The following is a 27,070-nucleotide window of genomic DNA, read 5'->3' as shown; positions in this document are numbered from 1 at the left end:
TGCAGGCACATACTGGAAAGCCATGCTACTAAAAGAGAATGCTTTGTTTCCAAAACAGTGTCCCTGGAGGAGGAGAAACACTGTTTTATCCTTTGACATCGACTATGTAATGTAAGATAGTCAGAGACTACTAAAATGGCATTCAAAACATTGCACATTCTTGGTGTTTTACCACCAAAGGCTTGCTGTGAATGTCAAGACAGTTTTGTAGATAAATTGCCACAGCTTCCCCAAAATGGATAAAAAAAAAAGAGGGTGAGTCACTAGCCAGCTTGTAATCCAGCAATACCACTGAACACTTCATGTTATCCTAATGGCTTTGCCCCAGCAAAATCACTTCCCCAAAAAGGATCCACATAGCCACTCCTCACACATTCGCCAGAAGATGGCCTCACTTCAACCTTTTACTGTGAAAGCAGAATTGGGAAAGCCCCTTATCTTGGGGACTCCTGAAAGCTGTAAACAAAATGGGTGGGGTGAGCTCCTTTCCATTTCAAATGCTGAACTCATCTGCTCTATACCCTATCACCCTGGTCTTTATCACACCAACCTCTTCCTCTACTCATTTCCATGAACTTGCCAACATGTTCTAGCATCTCCTATCTTTGCAAAACAGATCCCTCTTGTTGCTGTAACCACTTCCAGCTACCACTTATCTCATTCATCAACTCTCCTCTAGAGCAAAATTCCTCACAATAGTTGACTATGCTGGTTTCTCTATTTTTTCAAGTCATTCTATCTTCAACTAGTCGCAGCTGGGCTTCTTGCCACATCACGTGAGCCTGTAAGTCTGTTTCATCACCAGTGTCACAGGGAGCTTCAGACTGCCAACTAGGTTATCATCTTTGTCCTTATCTTGCATGACCCCTCTCCAGCACTGGGTCACAGCTGATCCCTCCCCTCTGCTTTGAAACACTTGGGCTTTCTGCTTCTGTGGGCACCATCTCCTGATCTTCCTTCCACTTTCCTGTTAAATCCTCCCCACTTCTTCAGCTGATGCCTTTACTCAACCTTTGGGTGTTGAGTGCCCCAGTGCTCAGTCATGGGCTCTTCTCTCTCTCTTAAGTCTTTCCCTGGGAACTTTCACCAAGCCTGTGGTTTAAGTTCAGGACATAGGCTGCTCATGAGAGACTGTTAATCCAACTTCCTACTTGACGTACCTGTTGTACATCTAGTAAGCATCTCAAATCTGACACATTTATAGAGATTTCTTTTTGTTCTCTCTGCTCATATCCTTGCCTTGTCCAACTCAATAAATTATACCCACTCTTCAGCTAAATATCCTTAGCTGAAAAAAAAAAAAAGAGCAGGAGCCATGATGGTTATTTCATTCTCATTATTCTTCACATCTAATAAAAATAACAAATCCTGATAATGCAACATGTGAAACATATCGAGAATCTATGCAATTAGCTCTCTCTCCCATGACAATTCAGTGTCCACACACCACTCTTTCCTGCTCGACAACAGCAACTCTAGTGGCCTCCTCTTTGCCACCCTTTTCCTTCTTATCCCATTGTTCGTGTTTCAACCAAAATATATTACACACATAACCAGAATGCATTGCTCTCCTGCTTAAAGACTTGTAACAGCTTCCTGCTATAATTAAGATAAATCCAAGCTCAAACTCCAGTTTAACCCTGGATAGCCTGCTCCTTACCTACTTCTTCAACTTCTGAATTCATTACAACCCCCGGCCTCCTGCCCTCAAACCTCTCTAGATTTTTGCTACTACTTTTTGCAAACTCAAGGCCATATCTTCCTGAAGACCTTCCGTAAGCATTCTCTCTGCCTGGTTTACTCTTCCCAAATCTCAATATGTCACATAGGTTTGACCTAAATGGCTTCTCAAAGTGGTCATCCAAAGTATCCATTCAATTACTCTATCATATTTTTAAATCCCCCATATGGAATATATCCTTATGTTTTCCAGATATTTAAAGATTATTTTCTTCCCTTCTTTAGTTCATAGATTCTGCTTGGAGCAAGACTGCTACTTTTCTTATCTATTCCTATCTGTTCTGTGGTTAGAAGTGTGCTAGCATATAAAGGAAAGTTAATAAATATTTGCTAAATCAGTGATCTGAAATCTGGATCTAATTGTAGCCAACAAGCAGAAGAAAAGTTTACATAGTTAAGTTCATAATGAATTCAAGCAACTCCCCTTCTTTTCATAACACAGCTGTACAAAGGCAGGAACGCATATTTTTAAGAAACAAGTCTAGACTATCAAACAGGAAATACATTTACCTTATTATTACATCATAGGAGTCGATTTTTTCTCCTAATGTCTTATTCTTCAAAATGCCTCCATTACCAACCACCACACACTTTTTACATGGCACACTGTTGAGCAAATAGACAAGCAAGCAATTGAACAATCTTTCACAAAATGGAATGAATCCAAAGACTTGGTCCTAATTTCAGAAACTCAATGCCAAATTTCACTGGTCGCACAAGTAGAGAAAACAGAACCTATTGTGACATATAAATCTTGACATGTACTAAAAAAATGTGAAACCCAATAAATAACAGATTGTAAAAACATATTGTCATGTCAGCAACTATTAACTTATCATTTCATACACATTTGAGTCACATAGCTATGCCCTGAGATAAGTCATCCTGGTACTCCAAGTGCTCAACTCAGGAAGCTCAGAAAACTATCACATGTTATTGAAAAGTCAAACTCCAGAGAGATGAAATGAACCTTTGGATGTAGACTATAAAAGTAGCCCTTCATTCCCAGTTCCAGCGAAACTGTATCACATAATACAATGTAATCAATGAATAATAATAAAAAAAAAAAGTAGCCCTTCACCTCTCTGTGTTGATATTAATCAAAGCATGTTACATTACACATGAGGGCACTTTAAAAAGTCTGTAGAAAATAAAATTTGCAGTGTATTTTCATGCAAAATGTTCTTGAAATCCATGCATATCAGAGTCCCATTCATGATATATGTGTCCAATAAAAAATGTGCATAGAGCTAGAAACTTTTTCATTAAAATAAACTTTCCTATTGTAGATTGTGCTGCTGTAAATATAGGATTACAGACCCCCTAATCATATGCAGTTTTCATTTCCTTTGGATATATTCCTAGGAGTGGGATATCTGGGTCATATAGGAGCTTTATTTGCAATTCTCAAAGCACTCTCCATACTGATTTCCACAGTGGTTGTACTAGCCTGCACTCCCACCAACAGTGGAGGGTACCTTTCTCCCCACATCCATGACAGCAGGAGTTGTTAGTAAAGTTTTTTTTTAAGATTTATTTATTTTTATTGGAAAGGCAGAGAAGTACAGAGAGGAGGAGAGACAGAGAGGAAGACCTTCCATCCAATGGTTCACTCCCCAAGTGACCACAACGGCTGGAGTGGAGCCAAACCAAAGCCAGGAGCCAGAAGCTATTCCTCTGAGTCTCCCATGCAGGTGCAGGGTCCCAAGGCTTTGGGCCATCCTTGACTGCTTTCCCAGGCCACAAGCAGCAAGCTGGATGGGAAGGAGGGCCACCAGGATTAGAACCGGCGACCATATGGGATCCCTGTGCGTGCAATGCGAGGACTTTAACCACTATGCTATCGCACCAGGCCTGTTAGTAGAGTTATGAATACAGGCCAACCTCACTGGAGTTAGGTGGTACCTCAATTTGGTTTTCATTTGTCTCTCCCTGATGGCTGGAGAGCCTGGGCATCTTTTCATATGTCTGTTAGCCATTTGAATCTGTTCTTTTCAAAAACGTCTGTTGGCCCCGGTGGCGTGGCCTAGTGGCTAAGGTCCTCGCCTTGAATGTGCTGGGATCCCATATGGTTGCTGGTTCTAATCCCGGCAGCTCCACTTCTTCTCTGTCTCTCCTCCCCTCTGTATATCTGACTTTGTAATAAAAATAAAATTAATCTTAAAAAAAAAAAGTCTGTTAATTTCTTTTGCCCATTTTTTCAGTTTTTTTTTTTTTTTTAATTTTCTGTCCCTGGGTTTCTGAAGCTCTTTATAAAGCCTGGATATTAGTGCCCTATCAGTTGTGTAGTGTGCAAAATTTTTCTCCCATTGATTGGTTGCTTTTTCACTTTGTTGATCATTTCCTTTGCTGTGCAGAAGCTTTTTAGTTTGATGTAGTCCCATTTGTTTATTTTGTCTTTGCCTGCCTGTGCTTTTGGCATCTTTTCTAAGCACAATCAACAATAACAAAGACATGGAAAAAAAAAAAAAAAACAGATGCACATCCAAAGTGGAATGGTTAAAGAAACTGTGGTAATCTACTCCATGGAATATTACTCAGCCATTAAAAAGAATGAAATTATACCATTTGCAACTAGATGATTCTAATTAGAGACCATTATGCTCAGTGAAATAAGCCAATCCCAAAACACAAATACCATATATTTTCTCTAATATAAGGAAACCATCATGCAGCTTGGAATGTATAGTGATGGAGTAATGGAGACTACCATATCACGGTATGAAGACACAATGCAACATGCATCCCTACTTCCAAATCAAAGATGGACTTCCTTTGAAACTGTTGGACATATCTAGACCATGGGTTGATGGATTGTCTGACATTGTACCAGCAGTGTTGGGGCACATTTAAATAACAGACTGATAGAATTACAACTCCTTATGAAGGACTATACTATTGTAATAATATGGGTACAGTCATGAGATGGAAATCCCAGACTCCACAGAATTGTACCATAGAATTCAAAATTAAAAATAAAAATTAAAGAAACAAAAACAAAAACTTTCCACTAATTCCATTTTCCGCAAACTTTTTTGAAATCCCCTCATATATATTTTTGACAGCGTTTCAACATTCTTTAAAGATTACAACTCTGGCTCTGTTTCATCTTTTAAGTGTAGAGATGGACAATTTGAAATTGGTGGGAAAGTGTGACTTTCTGTATTCTTTTCAAGTTCACTTGAATACCACAAACTGGTGGTTGGCACTTAACCACTACAAAAATGAACTTCAACATAGATTACTAAATAAGAACTTTAAGCTGGAATACAAAGGGGAACTTCTTGTGGCTGGCTAGGATCTGCCTAAAACCATATCATTTTGCTCTCAGCAAACAAAGCTCTCGTCCAGCTGTCCACCAGCTCTTAGCATTGAGAGATCAGGCCCAGAGAAAGGACAAACATAGGCCATATGCTTTCCCTCTAGGGAACAAAACTATAAAAGAGTTTGTTGAAGTTGTCATTTTGTAACACAAAAGTCCAAACAAAAACAGTGCTCCCTAAGAAACACAAAATAAGCAAATTAGGAAGTAGCGAAATCTTACAAAGACTGTACAGTGCTTGCTTTGGCAGCACATATACTAAAATGGGAATGATAAAAAACTTTAACAAAACAAATACTGTACAACCTTAAATCCTACAGAATTCAGGAACTTTCTAGAGGAGTGAAGCATTGGCTTTGTCAGATTAAGAAAAGACAACATACACATTTCTGCACTGGTACAGCATCAGCTTAATGAATAATCTGTATAGCCCATCTCTAAGATGCAATACAAATTTAAAAATACTTTAAACAGATTTAAAGGGGAGTTCTTAGCTCTCAGATATTAGAGTGAGTTCCACATATGAATTTCTACTTCATCAGACAAGGACAATTATCACTAGTTTCCCAGGAGGTAAAGGAACTGGGAACTGGGGTATGTGCTAGAAGCCTCCCATCATGGACTTGTTCCGGAAGTGTTGTTTAATGTTCCAAACCCATCTGTTTCTAACTAAGAAAATAATATCTCTATCAATTTGACTTCAACTCCAATTCCCGGACACCAATTCAGATTCTCCTTCTCTCAGGCCATGGTTGAGACGGGAATATTGTTAAACATTCAAAAGTCCTCTTCTCAGGGTGTGATGGCCTTTATCCTCGCCAGCTCCCTCCCAGGAAGGCTCTCCAACAGGGTGTTCATTCCCACACCCTCAGCTCACAAGACCTTTCCCTAACCTCCAGGTCAGCGTGTCATGTAAAAGAGAGGCTGAACCTCTTAAACTGGCTCCATTTCCAGGCAGGGAATACTGAGCAAGCCTGGAGATTGGGGAGGTGGCAGTTGGGAATAGACAAGGATTGGAAAAATAACCATTCCTCTGAGATAACCTGTATGGGGTGAGGGAGAAATATCTAGAATAGTGGTGACAGACTGCCCACAATGGAGGCCAGCCTACTCCCTGGTACAGGGAATAAGCCCTCTGCCCAGAGCCCAGGTGACTGAAAGGCCCAATGATCCATCTCACCCAGGAGTCCTTAATCGGACACCAGGCATCAGCTCTAACTACTCCACTCACACACATACAGGGCCAAAGAGTACATGTGCTGGCCACCAGGATATGCCCAGAGTTATTATTCCAGAATCTCAATGAAATACCTGTCCCCAAAGCAGAATATATGGCATATAATGAGGATCATATTTAATGCTACAAGCCGTTTTGAGCATGGCCCTAGGATGACTAATTGCCAATCATATTTACAACTAATACCTGTGGTTCTACCATGGATCTGGAAAATATGAAATGGTATAAATAAACTATTTAAACCACATTCCTCACAACTCACTGCTTTCTTCATTTCTCCCTGGGGAAGTTCCGTTGGCCTGGACTCCTGTAGGCCCCTGCCTCCTTACAGTGTAAAACAGTGACTATCAGTGGCCTTTCAATGACTGTTTAACTTCATCGTATTTAATTAACACAATTTTCATGCACTGAACTCTGAGTCCCTACTGTCACATCTCTGTGTCACCTTCAATCCCTTCCTGATTCACAGGTATTCTGAAATGGGTTTGGTTGTTCCCCTAAGTGTGTGGAGGTAATTCTCTCACTTTGTGTCTGAAGAAGCATGTGCCCGTTAACTCCTCCCCCCCTCTTGGCAACAGGTAAGTCTATGCACGTGCCCCCAAACCTGCTCACCCAGAAAAAAGAATAATTCCAGAGTGCTGAACCTGTTAATGGAAAATCTGCCAGCTGCTAAAATAGCTCTGGTAAGAGATTATACTTTCCCCCGGTGAAAGGTGAAAGGCACGCTTGTTAGAGTTAGAAAAAGTCAGAAGGGTCCCTGCTCTCCAGAGGGAAATGACAACACCATCAGTGCAGAAGGTCAACCCGAGCCGTTCCTGAGAGAGGATCGCCTCTTCTGAACTTTTTTTGGTATTCACTTATTCTTTGTCCAGCAACAAACATGTTAAAACACAGGGTCCCCTTGAGTGTGACAGTGCATAGTACACCCTACCAACCATGTTTCTCACACTCATTACGCCATACACCTTGTTTAGCTGAGTCCTGCCTTTGTAAGCCTATAATGGTAAGCTTGTTTCTGCTGCCAGTCACTGGTTTGGGGATAACCATGTAACTACAGGAAATAGAACATTATGTCAGCATAGCGGCACAGGAGACTAATCCTCCACCCTGGGGCACTGACATTCCATAGAGGTGCTGGTTTGTGTCCTGGCTGCTCCACTTCCAATTCAGCTCTTAGCTGGTGATCTGGGAAAGCATGGAGCATGCCACAAGTGCCAAGTCCTTGGGCTCCTACATCCATGTGGGAGACCCAGAAGAATTTCCAGGTTGCCAGCTTCAAATCAGCTCAGCTCCAGCTGTTGCAGCCATTTGGGGAGTGTACCAGTGGATGGAAGATCTCCCTATCTGTCTCTCCATCTCTCTGTAAAATCTGCCTTTCTCATAAAAATACATTAAAAATATCTTTCTTAAAGTTTGCTGCATGGTTTTAGAAAGATTTTGCCACTGGTAAAACAATCGTTGATACCTTCTTTTTCACCTATACATCTTGAAACTCAGGGGAAACAAGTATTGCAGAAAAGCTACCTTGCAGGCCTGACATCACTGAGCCACTAATTCATCCCCACTACCAGAGCGACTCTAACAGATGATGATGTTGTGCACAGTCCAACTTTAGGAGGCATCATTCAAACAACTTTGTAGGGAACTGGCACTCCCTGGAGTTACATGAACTGCTGTGTGTGACTCCCTGAGCAGGATGCCTGCAGGAACCAGACAGCTATGCAAAATGGGGCACGGTAAATACTCACTTGTTTAAATCATGTTTAGGAGATTACTGCTTGTACCCAGAAGACCTAAAACACAATGCAAGAGACTTGGGGGTGGAGACCTGGCTTTTAGTTCTGGCTCCCCCATTCTCTGGGAGTTTGGCCTAGTGATAGGATTACTGTGCTTTCCTTTTGGTGGAGCAAGAGAGTCATGGAAGCCTTGAACATTGCTCCTCACTGAGCAGATGACCATTTCCTCTAGCCAATGTTACCAGACACCTGACTACAACAGATGCGAGAAGACAGATGTTGGCTGCACCTGCATCTTCACTCCATGTGACTCACCCTGTTGATCACAACCTTCCCTGAGATGCCAGTTCTCTTCTGCTAGGAAGACTGAAGTGTAAAGAAACTACGCAACAGAAGGACATCCAGAATAGCAACACAGACATTGATATTCCTTGTGGCATTAAAACTTCTTTCTATAAATATACTGCTGACGCTTAATTTCTTTTTTTACATTTTCCAAGGGGGTGTTCCTGATAACCAATTTGATCCAACTCTGCTGTTGATGACATAATGAATTCTACATGAGTAACTAACCAGGAAGTGTCTACATCCCTCTAGCAGCGACTTGACACAGGTGCTTCCGTTCTGTGTAGTTACTGTACAACCACCTATGCTCCAGGACCGCAGCACTTGTTGCATAGCCTGGCCTGCCTTCAGACTCCAGTGCTGTGGAGGTTGGGGAACAGTCTGTGTCTTTAAAGTGCAGGCAAAGATTTTGTGCTTCAGGTTTCCTGTGGCTTCCGGATGACAAGAGGATGTGCTCTTACTGGTGAGAAAGCAATGACATATGGAGTGAGGATTTGAAAAGCATTACTTTTTGTGACACAATTCCCTTAAAACATCCATATCTTTAGTGGATTCTGTTAAACAGGACAGCCTCATGTTGATGTGTTTTGGAGAATTAAGGGAAAAGACCTGAGTTCTTTGCTTTATGCTGTTGTTGTTGATCTCTCTAGAATTCAGGTCTCATGCCTTATTCTCTCACCTGCAGTAAGGGCTAATTTCTTAGTCCATACTTCAGCTAGGTGGAGCTTTGTGATTCACACTTAACCAATACCATGTAATCAGTTTCCAGTAAATGTTTGCCAACAAGTTCTCTGGAGTAACTATGAGGAAAGCCCTGATTTCCAGTACTTGCCAGTTTCCATGGTATAAATAAATACTCCCATCATGACCAATTTCAAGCATCTACCTTGATAGCACTGAGTAAGCAGTGCTCCTTTCTCAAGTTGGTGTCAACTGGCTCCAGCGTGTCACTGGATGTTAAGTATTACATGTGATTCTGTATTACATGTGATAAAGAAGGATGAAGTACATTTCAGAGCATGTGGACAGGCCCTTCCCCCTTTCCGTGTCACTGATAGCAAGAACATAGGTGTGTCTCATGGAATTCCAACCACTGCCATGGACCCTACAAAGGAAGTTGTGAATGCCAAGGACTGGCAGAGACACAGCAGACAAGCAGCTACTGATGACCCTGGGCCAGTTCTGGAAACCTGCAAACATCATATACCTGAGAACTTGGAGAAAGAGAAAATCATCTATTTTATACCTGTCACAGTGGGATCTATTCCAATGCAGGGCCTCATGTGTACTGGTCATGCTATCTGCAAAACACTAGCACTTTTAACTGGTGGCATCTTCAAGAATTCAGATGAAAAACAACAAAATGTCTAAAACTTTCCAGAAGAAATAAAGATAGAGGGAAAATAAAATTTAGGGAAAAGACTTCTGCTTAGTGACTATGCAAAAGCAAGCCAAGTGTTTTCCAGAGCACAGATGGGGAGGACCACACAAGGAACAAGGCCAGGAGTTACATAGACATCAGTGGAGAGTGCAGAATAAAAGCAAAAGGGATTGAACAAGCTAATTGCCAATTCTCTCAACCCCAATCCCTTGTCTTTGACCTTTAGGCACAGATAAAGAGCCAGCCAGCTTATGCTAACAAGGCTCCCTCCTGTTGCCAAAGCCACAGGCCATGGCCTTAAGTAGGAGTCTCTCAACCAAGGGGAGTCTAAATTTTCTGCCTAAGAAACGCTGTCCTCAGACATCTTTCTTTCTGTGCATATTTCCCGGGTCTGGAGGAGAAAACCGGAGATTCACAAAGGCCACTTAGGGGACAAACTGTGTTGAGTAAGTGGCAATATTAAACCAGTTTTAACATATTCTTTTTTCTGGGGTTCACTGGAAGTGAATTACCTAGGTAATTATATTTAATTAAAGTGAATGACAGGTAATTAAATATAATTTTTTAAATTTGCATTACATGCTAGTCACCAGACAAATGAAGAATGGCTGATTTAAAATATAGTTACCACTAAAATGAAATAGACACGAGACAGCTGAATGCTACCTTATAGCCATTTTAAGGTATATAGCAGCCGGTCCTGTATACAAACTAAAATTGAAATGTCAATGAGCAAATCATAGGTTGTGGTTAAGAACTTGTTTTTTGGTTTTTTTTTTAACATACTGGTTACGCAAAACCATGTCAATTCCATAATGTTACAAATTGCTGTTAATGTTATATTGGGACTCTTAATTGACTGGGATGATATTCTACCAGCTCTAACTTCGGACCAGAAATGGTCTCCCCAAGAAACTGTTCAACCCATCTGGACAATAAGTAGCTGGACTCTATGTTTGGTATATGTTTGCAAGGAAAGAATCTTGATTGAATTTGAACTGTAATACTGCACCAAGGTGGAGGAATCCACCAGGGGAGAGGGGCGTGGGGAGGGGTGGGAGGATTCCCAGAGCCTATGAAACTGTCACATAATGCATAATAATTAATAAAAAAAAAAGTAAAAATAAATAAATAAATAAATAAATAAATAAAATATAGTTACCTATATGAGGACCAGAGCATAGAAGGTTAATGGTCCTGAGCCACCAGCATCCGATACAGGTGCCGATTTTGGTATTAACAGCTCCACTTCTGATCCAGCTCCCTGCTTATGACCTGGAAAAGCAGCGGACAATGGCCCAGGTCCTTGGACCTCTGTACCTACATGGAGACCCAGGAGCAGCTTCAGGTTCCTGGATTTAGACTAGCGAAACTCCAGCTGCTATGACCATTTGAAGAATGAATCAGCAGATGGAAGATGCGTCTCTCTTTCTCTCTTTCAAATAAAAATAAAACAAGCCTTAAAAAAATACACAAAATAAATGTAGGTAAAATTTAGTGTTAAATATTAATCCTTCCCAAAATTCAAGTGTTATACAAACAGAATATTTCCATATTCATCTTTTTTTAAAAAAGATTTGGGTTTTTTGGTTTTTTATTTTTTTGTTTTTTGGAAAGGCAATTTTGTAGAGAAGAGGATACAGAGAGAAACATCTTCTGTTTGCTGGATCGTTCCCCAGGTGGCCACAACCGCTAGAGCTGAGCCAATCTGAAGCCAGGAGCTAGAAGCTTCTTCCAAGTCCCACATGTGGGTATAGGGCCCCAAGGTTTTGGGCTATCCTTCACTGCTGTCCCAGGCCACAAGCAGGGAGCTGGATGGGAAGTGGAGCAGCTGGGACACGACCAGTACCCATATGGGACCCCAGCATATGAGAGACAAAGATTCAGCCACTGAGCCATCTCACCAGGCCCATATCTATTTTCAAAATAGTCTTTCTGAAATCTCTAGCGGATATATATACACAAGCCAAACAATTCAATAAATATGACACAGAAAACCCTGTAGCACTGGGCTCACTCACTGGAGACACTACAGGAATACCTGCCTTTCACTCTGTATAGAACCTCTGGCTTGCATTTATTTCCACTTAAATTTTTTCTTGGCAATTTCAGACAAAGGACTGTAATGTATTCAAGCACAATTTTCAGTCCCTCCTCACCAACTACACTCCACTATCTCCCAATATGGTTAATGCTAGGAAATGGGCATAGGTTAATAGTGAAGAGTCAGGAGGGATTCACTTTGAGCCATGGGAATGGAGGGAAGACAACAAGAGTAAGTCAGCAAGAAGACAGGAAATAGCCTGGCCAAGGCACACATGAATGGATAAGCACTTGGAGGCAACTAAATAAAGCACAGTCTAATTCTAAAATAGAAGCCAGGCAAGCAGGAAGCTTCTAGTCACATACCCTCAAGCATTCTGACAGGAGGTCACATTTACAGGGCCACGATCTTTACAGATAATTGAGAAACTTGCTGAAAATATAGAAGAAAAACCCATTACTGTTCTTAACTCCAGATACTGGAGTTAGAACTCTTTAGGTTAATATCCTAGCACTGGTGTTCACCAGTTGTAATAAACTGTGTCCATTTACCAAGCAAGCTTCAGTTTCTCTGTTTACAAAATTATAGAGAATAGACATGATGTCCAAATTAAAAGTGTACAAAATAATATTCTACAAATGAGAGCAACAAAAAAGTTCAAGTTGGAAAAAAGACAAGGTTTCTGTTGATAAAGCTGAAATTGATTAGGTGGACAGCATAGTTTTAAATTACAAATTATAATAAATAGAAATGAAGACATATTATACAGTGCCCATTTTAATCATTTAAATCTGTGACAGGAAAAAAAAATATTAAATTGGGACTAACTAATGCTATCCCCTCCTGCTCTGTTCTAGAAATTCCATCTCTATTTTCCTGTCTCGACCTCCTACCCTAACTTCAGTATCCACCAAACAGCACCTCTGCTCTCTAGGAAAACTTGAAATTCTGCCATCTTCCTTTGTAATGAATACCTGACACCAATAGACTGTTCATGTTATTGGCCTGGCCCACTACCCATGTTCTAATGTAGATTAGAATGCAATATTATAATGTAATTTATTCTTGTATGATAAATCTGCCTCTAACATAAGGTTTCTGAAGCCTTCCTTTGGCAATTCGATTTCCCTGGGATTCACTTGAGAGAAAAATTTTGTAAAAACTACATTAAAATTGTAATCAGAAAATTTATTTATGAGCAAGCTATTTGCTACATTCAAATACAACTCTGAATAGAAAGAAAAAGATGCTGCCCAAATCCAGTGTTAACAAGCGAACCAAAAAGAATATCTATGAATAGTGCGGAGAATGTACAGGCAGGTATGGAAATAGCCCTTGAAGGGGTACTGGGAGGTCATCAACAGCAGGTGGGAATTAATTCTTCAGTAGTAACAGCTTAGAAAATAGGAACATGGATTAAAATTGTCCTTACTTAGGACAGCTCATCATCCAGATTCTCCTCAAACTTCTGAGCCAACCAGTTATACAAGTTCTAAACTCACTGGATGACGTATTTCTAGTGTTCTTCCAGAACTACTCAATGTTTTAGTTATGCAAAAAATACTACAGGATTATACTGAACAGATACACCTTATATCTTTTGGGGTGTGTATTTTGAACTATTTTACCCAAAACAACAAATCAGACAGAGCAAGGAAACAAACTCACTTGTCAAACTCATCAAAGAGATCACAACTCTGCAGTTTTGAAAGAGCAAGTCGAAAATATTCCGCTAGAAAGAGAAATGGAATATTGTTAATTGAAAGACAATAAAAACAAAATGGCTTCTCAGGGACAGAGTAAGCCACAGTGCTTTCTCCCCACTCCACACATTTCCAAATGGCACAGCCACATTTGATTTGCTCTGTGAAATACCAATGATATGACTGCAATTATGTATTATGGTACATTCAAAATGGCTTATGTTCTAAGGACACTTCCCAATCCTCGTCCCCCTAAAATAAAGGCTTAATATGACAATAATCATTACAAAATAATTGCAAAACTAACATTGTGAGAACATTCTGAAACTGAAGTTAAAAACTTCAGTTGAAATAGTTCAAATCAACTAGATTATCAAATTGCTCACTTTTGTGTTTTTAAAATATTTTGCAAACAGAAAACATCCTAGGATCAATTGAATAAGCACACTGTATCACCATATTGCAAACCCATCATAATCTGGGCGTTAAGATCTCCCAAAAATCTTGGAATAGAGGCCAGCACTTTGGCAAAGCAGATTAAACCACCATTTGCACTGCTGGCAAACAATATGGGTGCTCCTCCCAGTCCCAGCTGCTCCAGCTTTCCGCTAATGTGCCTGGGAGAGCAACAGCATATGGTTTGAGTGCTTGGGCCCCTTTCACTCACATGAGAGACCTGTTTGAAACTCCAGGCTCCTGACTTGGAGCTGGCTCAGGCTTGGCTATTGCAGCCAATTGGGGAGTGAACTAGCAGGATATGGAAGAGATCTCTGTAACTCTGCCTTTCAAATAAATAAAAATCTAGGACTTAAAGCTATGTAGGGCCAATCAATTATAAATTAGCAGAAAGAAGGCTAGGATTCTCTGACGAAATAAAATTTACAGGCAAGGAGCTGAAGAGGAGAAATTGGTGATGGGTGTAGAATTAATGCTCAGGGCCACCATGTTAATTCTAACTGACAGTAAAGCATCAAAATTCATTTATCACACAGTGACAGAATTGAAGTAAAAAGCAGTTTCTCAACAACATAAAAAAATCACCTTCTTTATGGCTAAAATTATTTCAAATGAGTGTAGATTTATATTTAAAAACATAATTCCCTAGGAATCAAAAGCCTTAAAATCATATAAACAAGTCGTTCAAACACCACTCCACATTAACAACGTAGAGTAACAATATCACTACTGACCTGTTGTTCTTATCCCATAGGGCAAATCAAACTTATCGCTACCGTACATGGAAGCAATCTTTCTAAAATCAGCAGCACACAGAAAAGGGTGAAACTGATGAAACCTGCAAACGTAGGATGGAGAAACAGCGAGTCACATGCTTTAAAATCACAACTGAAAATAACGCAGGAGAAATGGGGGGAGGGTAAGGGAAATCCCAGAGCCTATGGAATTAAATCATAAAATTAAAAACAGAACTGCAGCATATAATTCATATTGCTCGAATAAAAATGTAAATTTGAATTTTTTAAAATAATTTTAGACAGCATTTAATAGTCCATGGAATAGAATGTGTAATTTTTGGTTCCAAGCCCTGGAACCAAAGGGGATTGCACCTCAGGGAATGAAAACAAAATTTAAAAATAATCCAATACCAAGTGATAAACTCATAGTCCCATATATGAGGAGAATTAGTAATACATGAACTAACCTGAAGCAATCTCTAAACTTAATCATCTGTACAATCCTGTATCAGTTGTAAAAACAAAAATATATCCAAGAGTCCAAACGTATGACTAGACTTCACCTCTTCCCTACTATTGAGATTTACTCAAGAAAAGAATGATGGCATTTGTCTTCATTGTCCTTGCCCTCTCCACAAGGGACAGAGTTTGACGAAATCAGTACTATAGGTGGGTTTTCTCACCTTTAGAGCTTTGTCACACCCCCAGCAGGCAACACAAGTTTACCCAGTGCTTAAATCAATTTCAAGTTCAAGCCAAATGTTTAGAAACTTCAATAATTTCATGCATCCTCCATGAGTTCTGTATTGGCAGCATGGTCCCCAGTGCAGCTATGCGAGAGGTGTAAAATCTTTAAGAACCTCAAGAAGCTCATGGTAGCACACCTGCAACGGTGTTCTGGGAAGTAATTAACATTTTTCCTGTGGGTTCCCAAGTAATCCTTGCCAGAGTCGTTACAGTACAGCAGGACTAACCTCCCCCACTCTCTGGATTTCTGTCAACCAGCTGCTCTTAGGCCATTTGCCAAAACATGACCCAGCAAGGAGAGGGGAGGGGTGCTTGCCAAAACCTGCACTAAGGGATTTGGCTTTTCAGCCCCCAAAACTCTGAGCTAAATCAAGCCCCAGCCCCCTTGAGTATTTTGTTGTAACAATGGGAAACACATTTATATAAAGATCACAGTGAAATAGGGAAAAAAAAGAAAAGAGACCTGCATTGTGGCATAACAATTATAAAGCAGCAGCCTGCTATGCCAAGCATCCCAAATGGATGCTGGTTCATGTCCTAGTTGTTCCACTTCTAATCTAGCTTCCTGAAGATGTGCATGGGAAAGCAGAAGAAGATGGCCCAAGTGCTTGGGCCCCTGCTCAATGTGAGAAACCCACTGGAGATGCCTCGTTCCTGGCTTTGGACCAGCCCCAATCTGTCTGTGAGCCAATCTAGCTACTTTTTACCACAGCCCCCACATGTGGTACCATCTATCCTCTCAAGGCAGGTTTGTACTTTCTTAAGTCTAAAACCTATAGGTAGAGACCAGGGTGATGCTGAGGTTCATCGGCCTCAATGATGAACCAGAAACAAATAGCAGTAGAGAAAAGGTAAAAGAATACCAGTTTTGTCCTTGCTTTGTCATTCAAGGGTCACTGGATTTGTGCAAGCCATAGAAGTCTAATATTTTGAGAGTTAAATTAAGAGTTAACTCTGCTTTCATTTCAAGCACCAGTTCTCCCTGCCAGAGATGTGGTGTATGTCACAAATCCAGTTGTGATAGTGAATGATGGAAAGCTCAAGGATCCAGCCAACCTAGAAACAGTCCTTGGTATAGCAATGTTGAGGCTCAAGTTCAGTCTCTGCATTGGCAAGAGGAAGCACCAGGCCACACGACAAGGGTTGAGAAAAGACTCAACAGCCTCTCCGTTCTACAGAGAAAACTGAATCCGAGATAACCAAACCCCAAAAACTAACTTCCTTGGAGCTGCTGAAACTCTCCTGATTGTCACTGGTTCTCCCATATTGCTTAGAAAGGAGCATATTTTAGAGGTCGGCCCTCAAACTGGTCACATGACAAATGCAAATCAGCCAGACTCAAACTGGAGCCTGCTCAGCATTCCTGCATAACGCCTTTTCAAAAAAAGAAAATCTTCGCTCATTAAAGTTACATTGGTTCTGAAGAGTGTCTTGATTCTAAAGTAGCATTTTCACCTTTAGTCCATAACTCACATGTGTCACATGAAATGGATTTGTGTCATGATCAGAGTAATTTTTTTAAAATAGCATGCAGAGTATCTGAACTAGAAAAAGGTAAAAAAAAAAATGTCTTTCTTACTAGAAATACAAGCATGTGGTTCCAAAGTAAATAACAGATGGTAGGCCTGACCTACTAGCCCACTGACTAAAGTCTTCACCTTCCTTGAGTCAGGATGCCATATGGGGCGCTGGTTTGTGTCCTGGCTACTCCACTTCCCTTCCAGCTCCCTCCTTGTGGCCCGGGAAGGCAGTAGAGCATGACCCAAAGCCTTGGGAACCTGGACCCTCATGGGAGACCTGGAAGAAGCTTCTGGCTCCTGGCTTCGGATCAGCTCAGCTCCAGCCATTGCAGCCAGCTGGGGAATGAGCCAGCGGACAGAGGATATTTCTTTCTGTGTCTCATTCTCCCTGTAAATATGCCTTTCCAATAAAAAAAAAAAAAAATTTAAAAAGAGAGAGAGAGAAGGTAAAATAAATGAATAAATCAACAAATTAATGAAACATCTTTCCCATCATTTAGCAATCGTAACCGTACACACATCCAGGGTTGGTGACAAGCAGCTATGGTGTCCTGCAATCATACACAGCTCGAGTGTGGCCTTTATCCAGACAGCTGACTGACTAAAGGAATCACTTGGTCCAAAGCATTAAGAACTAGTCGCAGACAGGTGCAGTACTCCAAGAGGATGTCACAAAGTGTGCTGTAAAATGGAAATAAAAGTTTATTTTGGTGCTAAAAATGTTTGAAATCCATGTGTTGTTTTTTCCTTTTACTCATGTCCATGAGCTTATATAACAGAATATGAATTCTTGATGCTTAGTGGAAAAACGCAGAAACAACTTTACCGATTTTACACAGTTAACCACACCCAATTTAGATTGTGATTTGCCTCCTGTTATATGGAACCATTTTCATCAATAATTTATCAAAGCCAAGGGACAGAGGAAAAGAGCTTTTGTGGTCAGAAGTGTAAATTCTCTGCAAGGACTGACAACCACAATGTGCAATGATTATTTACATTCTACACAATTCATTAAAAGTCAGTAAAAGGTCAGAGAAAAATTCTAGGCACACAATTTAACCTAGAGGCAAAGGGTAAGAAGCCACAAAGTAAAAATTAACTTGGGAACAACAAGGAGAAAAAAATTCAAATCCTAAAAAGCAGGTGTTTTTTTTTTGTGATTATACACAAACAGTTCTCTCTGATCCCACCTGTGTGAAAAGAACACTGGTCTGATTGAGTTCTTCAGTGCCTTTTCTTAAAACACATGCAGTTCTAACTGAAAGCACAGCAAGAGACAGGATATCCAAGCCTTTCCATAAACATGGGCTGTCCTCTTTATGGTGCGATGAATCACAGGGATAAGTTAAACAAGTACGGAAACTGATTAAAACAGTTTGCACATTGTGTATGCCACAGGAGTTTGTTGGTTTGTTTGGTTTTTGTCTTGTGTATTTTTACCTCAGGAGAGAGGCAAAAGCTGGCTTTGATAAACAAGGCTGGATCTTATTTCGCCGCTTCATTTCCACAGGTGGAACCCTACAAGACAAAAATAGTGTGAGTCAGAAACCAAGCCGGGCAGCCCGCCCAAAGGGAAGCGAATGCCCTGGGAACCAGTCAAGTGCCACTAGGAGAGGCTCCTCAGCCTGAGAATAAAGCTCCTTGCAGCAGCCTCTCAGATCTGGCAGGACCTCCTCCTAGTCCAGCACACACATGAGGACTCAGGAACATAAGGCAAGGGACCGGAGGTAGGTGGAGATGCCCAGTGACCCAGAAGTGACACAAAGAATGTGATTCAAGGGGCCCTGAGGGAAGGCTAGGGTTACACACCACTGAAGCCACACCAAGCTTCCGAAAACCTGGGAAACCCTAAACCCGAGAAGCCATCCTAAGTGCACCCAGCTCTTTAGGTGCCCTGTGTCACATGTGGGGGTATCTACCAGCACTAACCACCACTCAAACACCTGTCCTGAACAGAGCCCAGAGATCTGGCCTTGTGATCCTGCAGACTCCACCTGTCACACTACTTGGAATCTTTCTTTCTGTCTCTGCTTTGTTGACACAGGTTAGGCCCTTGTGATTCTCTTGAATGGAGTACTTGTCTCCACAATTTAAGAGTATTGTCAAACATAGCAGAGCACAATCATAAAAATAAATGAAGGGTGTGGAGGAGGCAGGATCCAGACTTTGTAAAAACAAAAAAAAGTTAATGCAAGAACTTATTAATGATCATCAATTTCATAATCAATGTAAAAGGAAAAGTGATCAATGCTCTTCTACCATCAGGATTCAAACTGGAGAAAGTAGTCTAAACCCTGCTTGGGCAGACAAAATTTCTGTTGTATTTTTATGTGACAGGTGCGTGTATGTGTACAAAATAACCCATGGTTAAAAGTGCTGCATGTCTAAGCATAAAGCTAATGGACTCCTGATGCAGGGAAACCTCTTTTACAATTATCACAAATGGCAAGGACCTCGTGATGTATCTGTAAGGAAGCTGCACAAACATGGCAGACCCATACATTGAGCCACAAAAGCTGAATTATCTCCAGAGCAAAAACTGAAGTATATTATTTGATTCCTGATATCATTTAAGAAAAAACAAGCTTTTAGGATATTGTGAAGGCAATTTTGGATTTTTTTTTTTTTGCCCATAAAGGGTAATTATCTGTCTGAAATAAGCTTGAAAGATACAAATTTATGCCAGAAGTACTCGCGGGATGGTTTCCCACGGTACTTTCTGTGACTGGAGTAATGTGTTAGCTTCATTTGGACAGTCCTCAAAATCTGATGACAAAAGACTGCTGAATTCAGACCCTTTTCATTATGTTCTTTATCATTTCCCCTGCGACCAACAATAAGATTTATAGGAAAGCAACAATCTAGTAAACTTCTGAAAGGCTTGCACTTCTATTTATGTCTTCCACTATTGAGTGTGCAGCAGAAGCAGGATGTGACCGAGATGCAGGGATGGAGCCCCGTGCTATACTCAGACTTCTAAGGGCTGTAACCAGACATTTAAATAAAAATACAGAACTTTCTGCCCATTTGCCTAACCCTCTCCCAGGAAAAGCATTAAAATTATCTTTAATCAAGTAGTGACAAAATTAAAATGCAAAGCAAACACATCAATTTTTTTTATCTCGTAAGCACAACTTTAAAAACATGATGCATGATCTATTATTGAAACACTGGCAAAGAATACTGACCCTTTGTCTAAGACAGGAAGCTGCCACGTGATTCATTCTGATTTCATTGTGTACTACCACCCATTCAAGACCTAAAGTTCATCAAAACACTTTGTTTTTTTCTTAGTCAAAAGACTCACAATAAGAAGGCTAAAGAAAACTGGGGCTGTCTTCTCTGCAATAAAACTATATGTGCCTCGTCAGTTCCAAACGTGGTGCTGTAAGTCAAAGCTATTTAAAAAAGATATATGTTACTATTCACCAAGTATTTTAAACAGAGGAAACTACAGGCAATGCCCGTATTTTATCAATAATCTCTTCTCCAAGTATTCTTGTCTCTAAAGCCAAGTGCCACTGCATTGTAAAATTACCCATTAGTTCTAAGTGATGAACAACCACATAAATAGACAATGCTATGTCCGACAAATGGTTGATCCTATCCCTTCCCTGGACAATCAAAAGAAGTCTTGCTTATCAGTTTTTAAATTGTGAAATACTAGCTTTAGGGTTACAGAATGTTAACTCTTCGCTGTATAAGGGAAACCCAGAGAAAACTCAAAATATGACAATTGCAGAGGCTTTTTAAATAGGTTTCTTGAATATAATGTGTGTGGTGTGTGAGAGAGAGAGGGAGAGAGAATGAAAGACACACACACACACACACACACACACACACACATTTATGGGAATTACATTTAAGTAGCAAAATGAAACTTACCAGTAGGCGTTTGTTCCCCATAATATACAGTGCAGCACGTAATAGAGGAATACAGCACTCAGAAATATGGCCACAAGGTACCCTCTCATGGCTAGCTGGCCTGAAATACAACATGGAAGTCCAAAGACAAGAGAAGACTATCAGGTAGAGTATACAGTGACTCAAGTACAAACATTAGTGAGTAAACATACATAGAAGGAGAAGAAACGATGTCAGTTTCTAATTTTACATATACTATGTAGAAAAAAAACCTTTTTTCGAATGTCAGTGAATTCAACACAACATGAAAGGTGTTTTACAAAAATGTACAGTTCCATAGTTTTAAAGCTGGGAGTTTCCCTGCTACTTCCTTAAATTAGAAAAGAAAAAAAAAAATCTTCCAGAAAGAAATTTTGCATATCTGCTTCATATTCAAACATTCTTCAGAAACAGTGCCAAATATTCATTTTCTCCTGCTCAAAAGAAAGACAGTACATACCTGGCGATACACACATTTCTTCAGTGTTTATACACCATAAGTTGAATGACTCCTCTAACTTTGAAAATTTCAAGAGTTACTAAAAATTCTCTCTCATATCCTCAATTTCTGTTATACTTCCAGATGCACCATTTTCATTTTTTAATTTCAGCATGGTATAGACATCTAACTGCCTGATATTTTTCATATTAAACTAACAGCATCATTCTTTGTATATTTGAAAGAAGCAAGAACATGGATACAACCCGCTTTAGAATGTGTTTGTTAATTGTTCTTTGATCATGGAAAACAATTTTTAAATCTTCTAAACATACTTGTTTAATTCCATTTTTTGCTTCAAAGATTACTTTCAAATGCTATTTAACTACAACCAACAAACAATATATGATTCCACTACCAACCTTCCATCTCTCTGCCTGCCTCAAGTTTTTAGTTCATCTGAATGATTTCACTGTGTGCCCTACTTATGTCACTCCTACCCACATCCATTAACCTCATCAGGGCAGATAAGGCTAGCACATGTGAGTACATAACATTTTATGTAATGCTGCCTCCTTTCATTTGTAAATTCAAATGGCAATTTTAAAATCAACCACTCCTTTGGCTTCCTTAGTAGGACACTCCTATGCTAATCATACTGGAAGCTTTTTCTTAAACACACGCCCCAATTGTGCTGGTCAGTCTTAGAAGTGAGATCCTCTAGAATGCTAAGGGTAGAGACTCTTGGCTAGACAGTCCAGAACTGCAGGATTATCTGACAGCCTGCTCCTTGCTCCTCCCTGCTGGGAACTGTTGCTTATTCCTACAGTTTAAGGTAGTCACCACAACTGCAAGCCATATTATAAATTACTTAGACATGAAAGTTACATTCTGAAAAAGCATATAAACGCATGAGCTATAAAATAAAACTTCAGTTTATACACATTTTCACTGTAGTATATAGCGGGAAGAGTTAATACTTTAGAAATCAGAAAATATGATTCACAGCCTAAAGCCAGAGTAGGCATGGGTGAGGTCTCGGGTAAATCAGTTTCTTTCTTCCAACCTTGAGTGCACACCCTTTATCTCTTTAAGTTATTAGATTTTCCTGGAAGGCAGTTTACTACCAGTCAAAACAATCACCAAATTACTTGTCTAAATGCTCATATAACACTTCACTAAGAATAACATCAATTATGCAAATGTAAAACAAGGATGCAACCTGCTAATATATTCAAAATATATTTAGGAAGGTCTAGAGAAAGAAATTAGTGCTTACAATTCAGTTTGCCTTTTTATTTTCTAAAACACAAGCTTTAGGTTATTTATATTATTACACAGAGCATGGAGATACAGGGAAACCAGATTTGTGTTTTGTTTTTGATTCACTAATCATGTGGTTTAACTGAAAACAAAATATACCAGGACATTCCTTTTCTTCCTTTTTTCCTTTAAAAACTAAAATAAAACCACCCTTGAAAAGCCATTACATATATCTTGTAAAAAAAACTTAGGAAGCTCAGTTACTTTCCTATGTTTCATGAGCCCTTTAAAGCTTTGATAATCAAACTGCAAAACAGATGAGGGCCAGCAAGGATATCCTTGTAATCAACATGTATGGATCCTCTGCCTTCTCACAGGAAGATGCTTGCACAAATAAACGACTTCTTTCGTTATATAATTCTATAAATGGAATGGCCACTTTTCTTTGAGCTAAAGAATTCCAAGGAAGACTATTTTGAATTTAACTTGGGTGCACATCCTTAGGAAGCAAGACATAAGGATTTTGAATAGAGCTCCTGTAACCAAACGAAAAGCTACATAATTTTGACATAAAACATGACAATGTTTCAGCTGTAAACATTCCTAAAATCAAGGGACCCAAAAATATTTTGTACAAAATTTGTGTCGCAAAGCCATTTCTTCTCTAAATTATAGATAAGTAGTGTGGCAAAGAAAGAGCAGCAGAGGTCCAATGTTCACTTCATTTGAAACTATGATGTGAACCCCAGCATGTGAATAATCTACACATGCCAAGTGGGCAATCCTTTCCCTTCCTCTAGAATTCATAAATGTTGACATGACTATCACTTCATTTAAGGCTCATTTGCCTCTTGAAAATTGAAAAGAGAAAAAAACAAAGATCATCTCAGATCACATGGTCAAAGAGAGACAAAAATTGACATAAGGTCCTACCATTTCTTTCTTGGGATTTTGTTCTTGGTGTCATTTTGTCTCTTGAGATAAAAGGCACTAGGGAACTCTAAAGAGAGAGTCTTAATCTAAAATTGCCTTTAAGGTGCCATGCTGAGAAGCAGAAATTCAGATAGCATTCAAGATCAGATACCGTTCAAGAGCAGGTGACACAAGAAGTTCAAGGGTCGGTACCAAGTGGGAACTTCCAACACGTACACTCCTGAGCCTCTGCTTGGCCCTGAGTGAGCATTTAGACAGAATCCTCCAATTTGACTTGAAGCCACACTGACATTTGAGAGCCAGGAAAGGAAAAGCTACCGACTCCATAACCAGCTGCTTTGTATTAATCCTTTTCTCCTAAATAACTAGAAGGTGGCAAATGCCCATCAACAATGGCTAATCCAAATCATTAGCCTGTACTAATGCCTAGTATGTGTCAAGGCATGTGACAGATACTTTTAGAATATGATGTCATCCTGATAACCTCCTTGGAAGGAAAGTAATGAAACTACAATTCCCATTTTCCAGATGGGGAAACTAGCCATTGGAGAAAAGCCCATCTCTCTAGCTGACCAGCAGCAGAACCAGAACTCACACCTTAGCTGTTAGATAGCAGCCCACCAACCAGTCAGCCCCCTGACAACTTTTACATGTAAGCACAGGCTCATATTTTTGATAACACACTAAACATTATAAAACATTTCTTTGTTCTTCACATCAGCTCCTTAAGAGGTATTAATTCTAAAGATTGTCACATTGGAGACTTTTTGATCTTTTTGATGCCAGCTCTGCTAAAATTCACCTCTGCTACTCCTGGCACTATTCTTTCCAGTCCAGTTCCTCCCAACAACTTTATATAAGAAACTAAACAACCCCTAAGAATGACACTTAAAAATGGCCACATTTTTATTTTCAGCGTCTTTTAATGTTTTCTCAAAAAAAAAAAAAGTTTGTTTTTTCAACCAGCTAGGAAAAAAAGCATAAAAGCATGCTCAACAATAATTCTGGAAACACTCTTCTATTCTTCAAGAAGAAAAACATTGTGGGTAGCTCAGTGTTGTAAACACCAAAGGATAAACATGCCCACCATTCTCTACTCCCAGTGTTGAGCAGACACAGACCCAGCCTGCCTGGCTCCGCTGTTCCCACTTCCTGTTGATCTGGCTGAGAGGCTTCCCTGATGCCCACCTACAGGCCCAGCCACACAGAACACTTGACCAGCAGCCTACAGAGCACTTGACCAGCAGCTTAACAGGTCAGACTCCTGTAGATTCCATGCTGACCATGGGCATCTAGTCCACCTGATCTGAGTAAGTCATGCTGGCTTTTTCTTTGTTTTTCGTGTGTATGTGTGTGTGTGTGTGTGAGTGTGTGTGTGTGTGTGTGTGTGTGTAAGAGAGACGGAGAGAGAGGCAGAATGAGGGAGAGCTATTCCACCTGCTGGTTCGCTCCTTAAATACCTGCAACATGCAGCGCTGGGACATGACAAAAATGGGAACTGATGACTCAAGCCATGTTTCACACATGGGTGGCAGTAATCCAATATCTTCATCCATCAGCTGCTGCCTCCCAGGGGCCACAATTGCAGGACGATGGGGTGAGGAGTCAGAAAAGATACCAAATCCAGGTACTCCAATATAGTCCTTGGGCATCCCTTCATCTTAACCACAGAGCCAAATACATGCCCCAAAGGGCCTTAAATTGCATCACCTTTCCAATGCTTCATTTTTCTCAAAAGCCCCTGAGAAGTTTGCAGCCAAATCTCCACTTTTTTAATAACTACAACTTTAAACATGCCCCATCCTCTCTGGGTCAAGGTCCCACTTCCTCACTACCAAATGTCCTTATCTTTCTGCCACTACATCTCCACATTTAGAGCATGCTTATGTCAAAAACAATAGCCAGTAACTTGCATCTTTGTGCCAATTAGAAAAGAACAGAGTCTGATTTCCTCTCCACGGAAATCTTTAGTAAAAGGCGAAAGATTTATTCGCTCTCAGAGTCTGATTTCCATATTGCCCTGTGAGCACCTAATATCTAATCTCTTGGTAGCTGCTAAATTAAGCCACACTGTATCCCCTAGTCAGGTGTCCTGTTCATGCATCATTCCCACACCCTTAAGATGACCCTGCTGGCCCTCATCTGCTAAGGCATCCACTGGTCCTTAGCTGGCACTGACATGCACTCAAGCTTGTCTGTGCCCAACAGATCTCATATCCTGCCTTCCCTCTTATTTGTACTTATTGCTAATGAGTGATTGTTTTCTGTAACCTCATCAACATGTGAACAAAACAACAACAGACGTTCCAGTTCTATGAGCACATGAATGTCTAGATTTTGGGGTCCAGTCCCATGGGCACCCTAAACTTTGTACTTTCAGATATATACATTTCAATACCACCCAAATCTTCACTGAGAAAACAGGACTCCTTAGTGACAGCTGTAAAAGTCCAGTCTTTGGGCCCAGTGCAGTGGACTAGTGGCTAAAGTTCTCACCTTGAATACAGCAGGTTCCCATATGGTTGTTGGTTCTAATCCCTGGCAGGCCCGCTTCCCATCCGGCTCCCTGCTTGTGGCCTGGGAAAGCAATCGAGGACGGCCCAAAGATTTGGGACCCTGCACCCGTGTGGGAGACCTGGAGGGAGTTCCTGGCTCTTGGCTTCGGATCAGCACAGTACCGGCCGCTGCAGTGATTTGGGGAGTGAATCACTGGATGGAAGATCTTCCTCTCTGTCTCTCCTCCTCTCTGTATATCTGACTTTGCAATAAAAATTAATAAATCTTTAAAAAAAATAGTCCAGTCTTCAATTCATTTCCTATTCTTTTAAGAGCAACCACTATTACTAATGAGATAGTCAAAATGTGCAGGGGGTTGGCAGCCTTATTTAAACACCAGGGTCTTCCCGCATCCAACAAAGTGATCACATAACAAATGTTGTATTAAGTACTTGCTAAATACCCTTCAGACTATATCCATATGATAATGAACAGAGGGACTACCACCCATCACCATGCCAGATTTGCTTAATATCAACTGTGGCTAGAATTCAAACTGAGATTCATCCAACCTCAAGAACTCTTGTTTTAAATTATACATTATAGAAAATCACCAGTACTTTAAATGTATATGTATGTATATATATATATGTAAACTCATTTACTATACTTAATATCTATTATAATATATAATAGATAATATTAATATCTTAATAAATATATAATATATATTATATAATATAGTAATAATTTACTAATGCATTTTAAAAATAAGATATGGGGATGATTCACCTTAAATGTATGCTCGTATTAGGGCAGTTATTTAGAAACAATATGAAAAACTACGCAAGTTACAAGGAGATAAATCTTAAGGAATTAGTAGATTGGTTGATGGGATTTTTAGCTAGCAGAAAATTCAGCCATATTGAAGAAGCAATGAATATAGAAACAAAGAACATCACACACAGGGACTGGCCTGGTAGCACAGTAAGTTACGTAGCTGCAGTATGCTGGCCTCCCACATCAGAGTGCCAGCTGGATTCCTGGCTGCTCTGTTTCCCGGCC

The 27,070-nt window shown here is 40.1% G+C and overlaps 1 protein-coding gene and 1 pseudogene across 4 annotated transcripts in view; both read right to left on the bottom strand.

The window, feature by feature from the left end:
* The window catches only part of ST3GAL6 (ST3 beta-galactoside alpha-2,3-sialyltransferase 6), a 64,844-nt gene that overhangs the window by 8,971 nt on the left and 28,803 nt on the right, over positions 1 to 27,070 (bottom strand). For 3 of the 4 annotated variants that reach the window (XM_004593234.3, XM_058661786.1, XM_058661787.1), the window contains exons 3-7: positions 20,857 to 20,956; positions 18,412 to 18,489; positions 14,699 to 14,802; positions 13,474 to 13,537; positions 2,251 to 2,346 (exon numbers count right to left, since the gene is read on the bottom strand). In XM_004593234.3, coding sequence (XP_004593291.1) covers positions 2,251 to 2,346; positions 13,474 to 13,537; positions 14,699 to 14,802; positions 18,412 to 18,489; positions 20,857 to 20,945 — 431 coding nt within the window. In that variant the 5' untranslated portion in view covers positions 20,946 to 20,956. Of the gene's footprint in view, positions 1 to 2,250; positions 2,347 to 13,473; positions 13,538 to 14,698; positions 14,803 to 18,411; positions 18,490 to 20,856; positions 20,957 to 23,509; positions 23,636 to 27,070 lie in introns of those variants that run through there. The other variant, XM_058661785.1, reaches the window with a different exon arrangement.
* LOC118758919 (U5 spliceosomal RNA) lies at positions 25,417 to 25,520 on the bottom strand (annotated as a pseudogene).

Source organism: Ochotona princeps, chromosome 3 (genome assembly GCF_030435755.1).
Source record: "Ochotona princeps isolate mOchPri1 chromosome 3, mOchPri1.hap1, whole genome shotgun sequence".
Taxonomy (NCBI): Eukaryota; Metazoa; Chordata; class Mammalia; order Lagomorpha; family Ochotonidae; genus Ochotona; species Ochotona princeps.
This window is presented reverse-complemented; position numbering and strand designations above follow the sequence as displayed.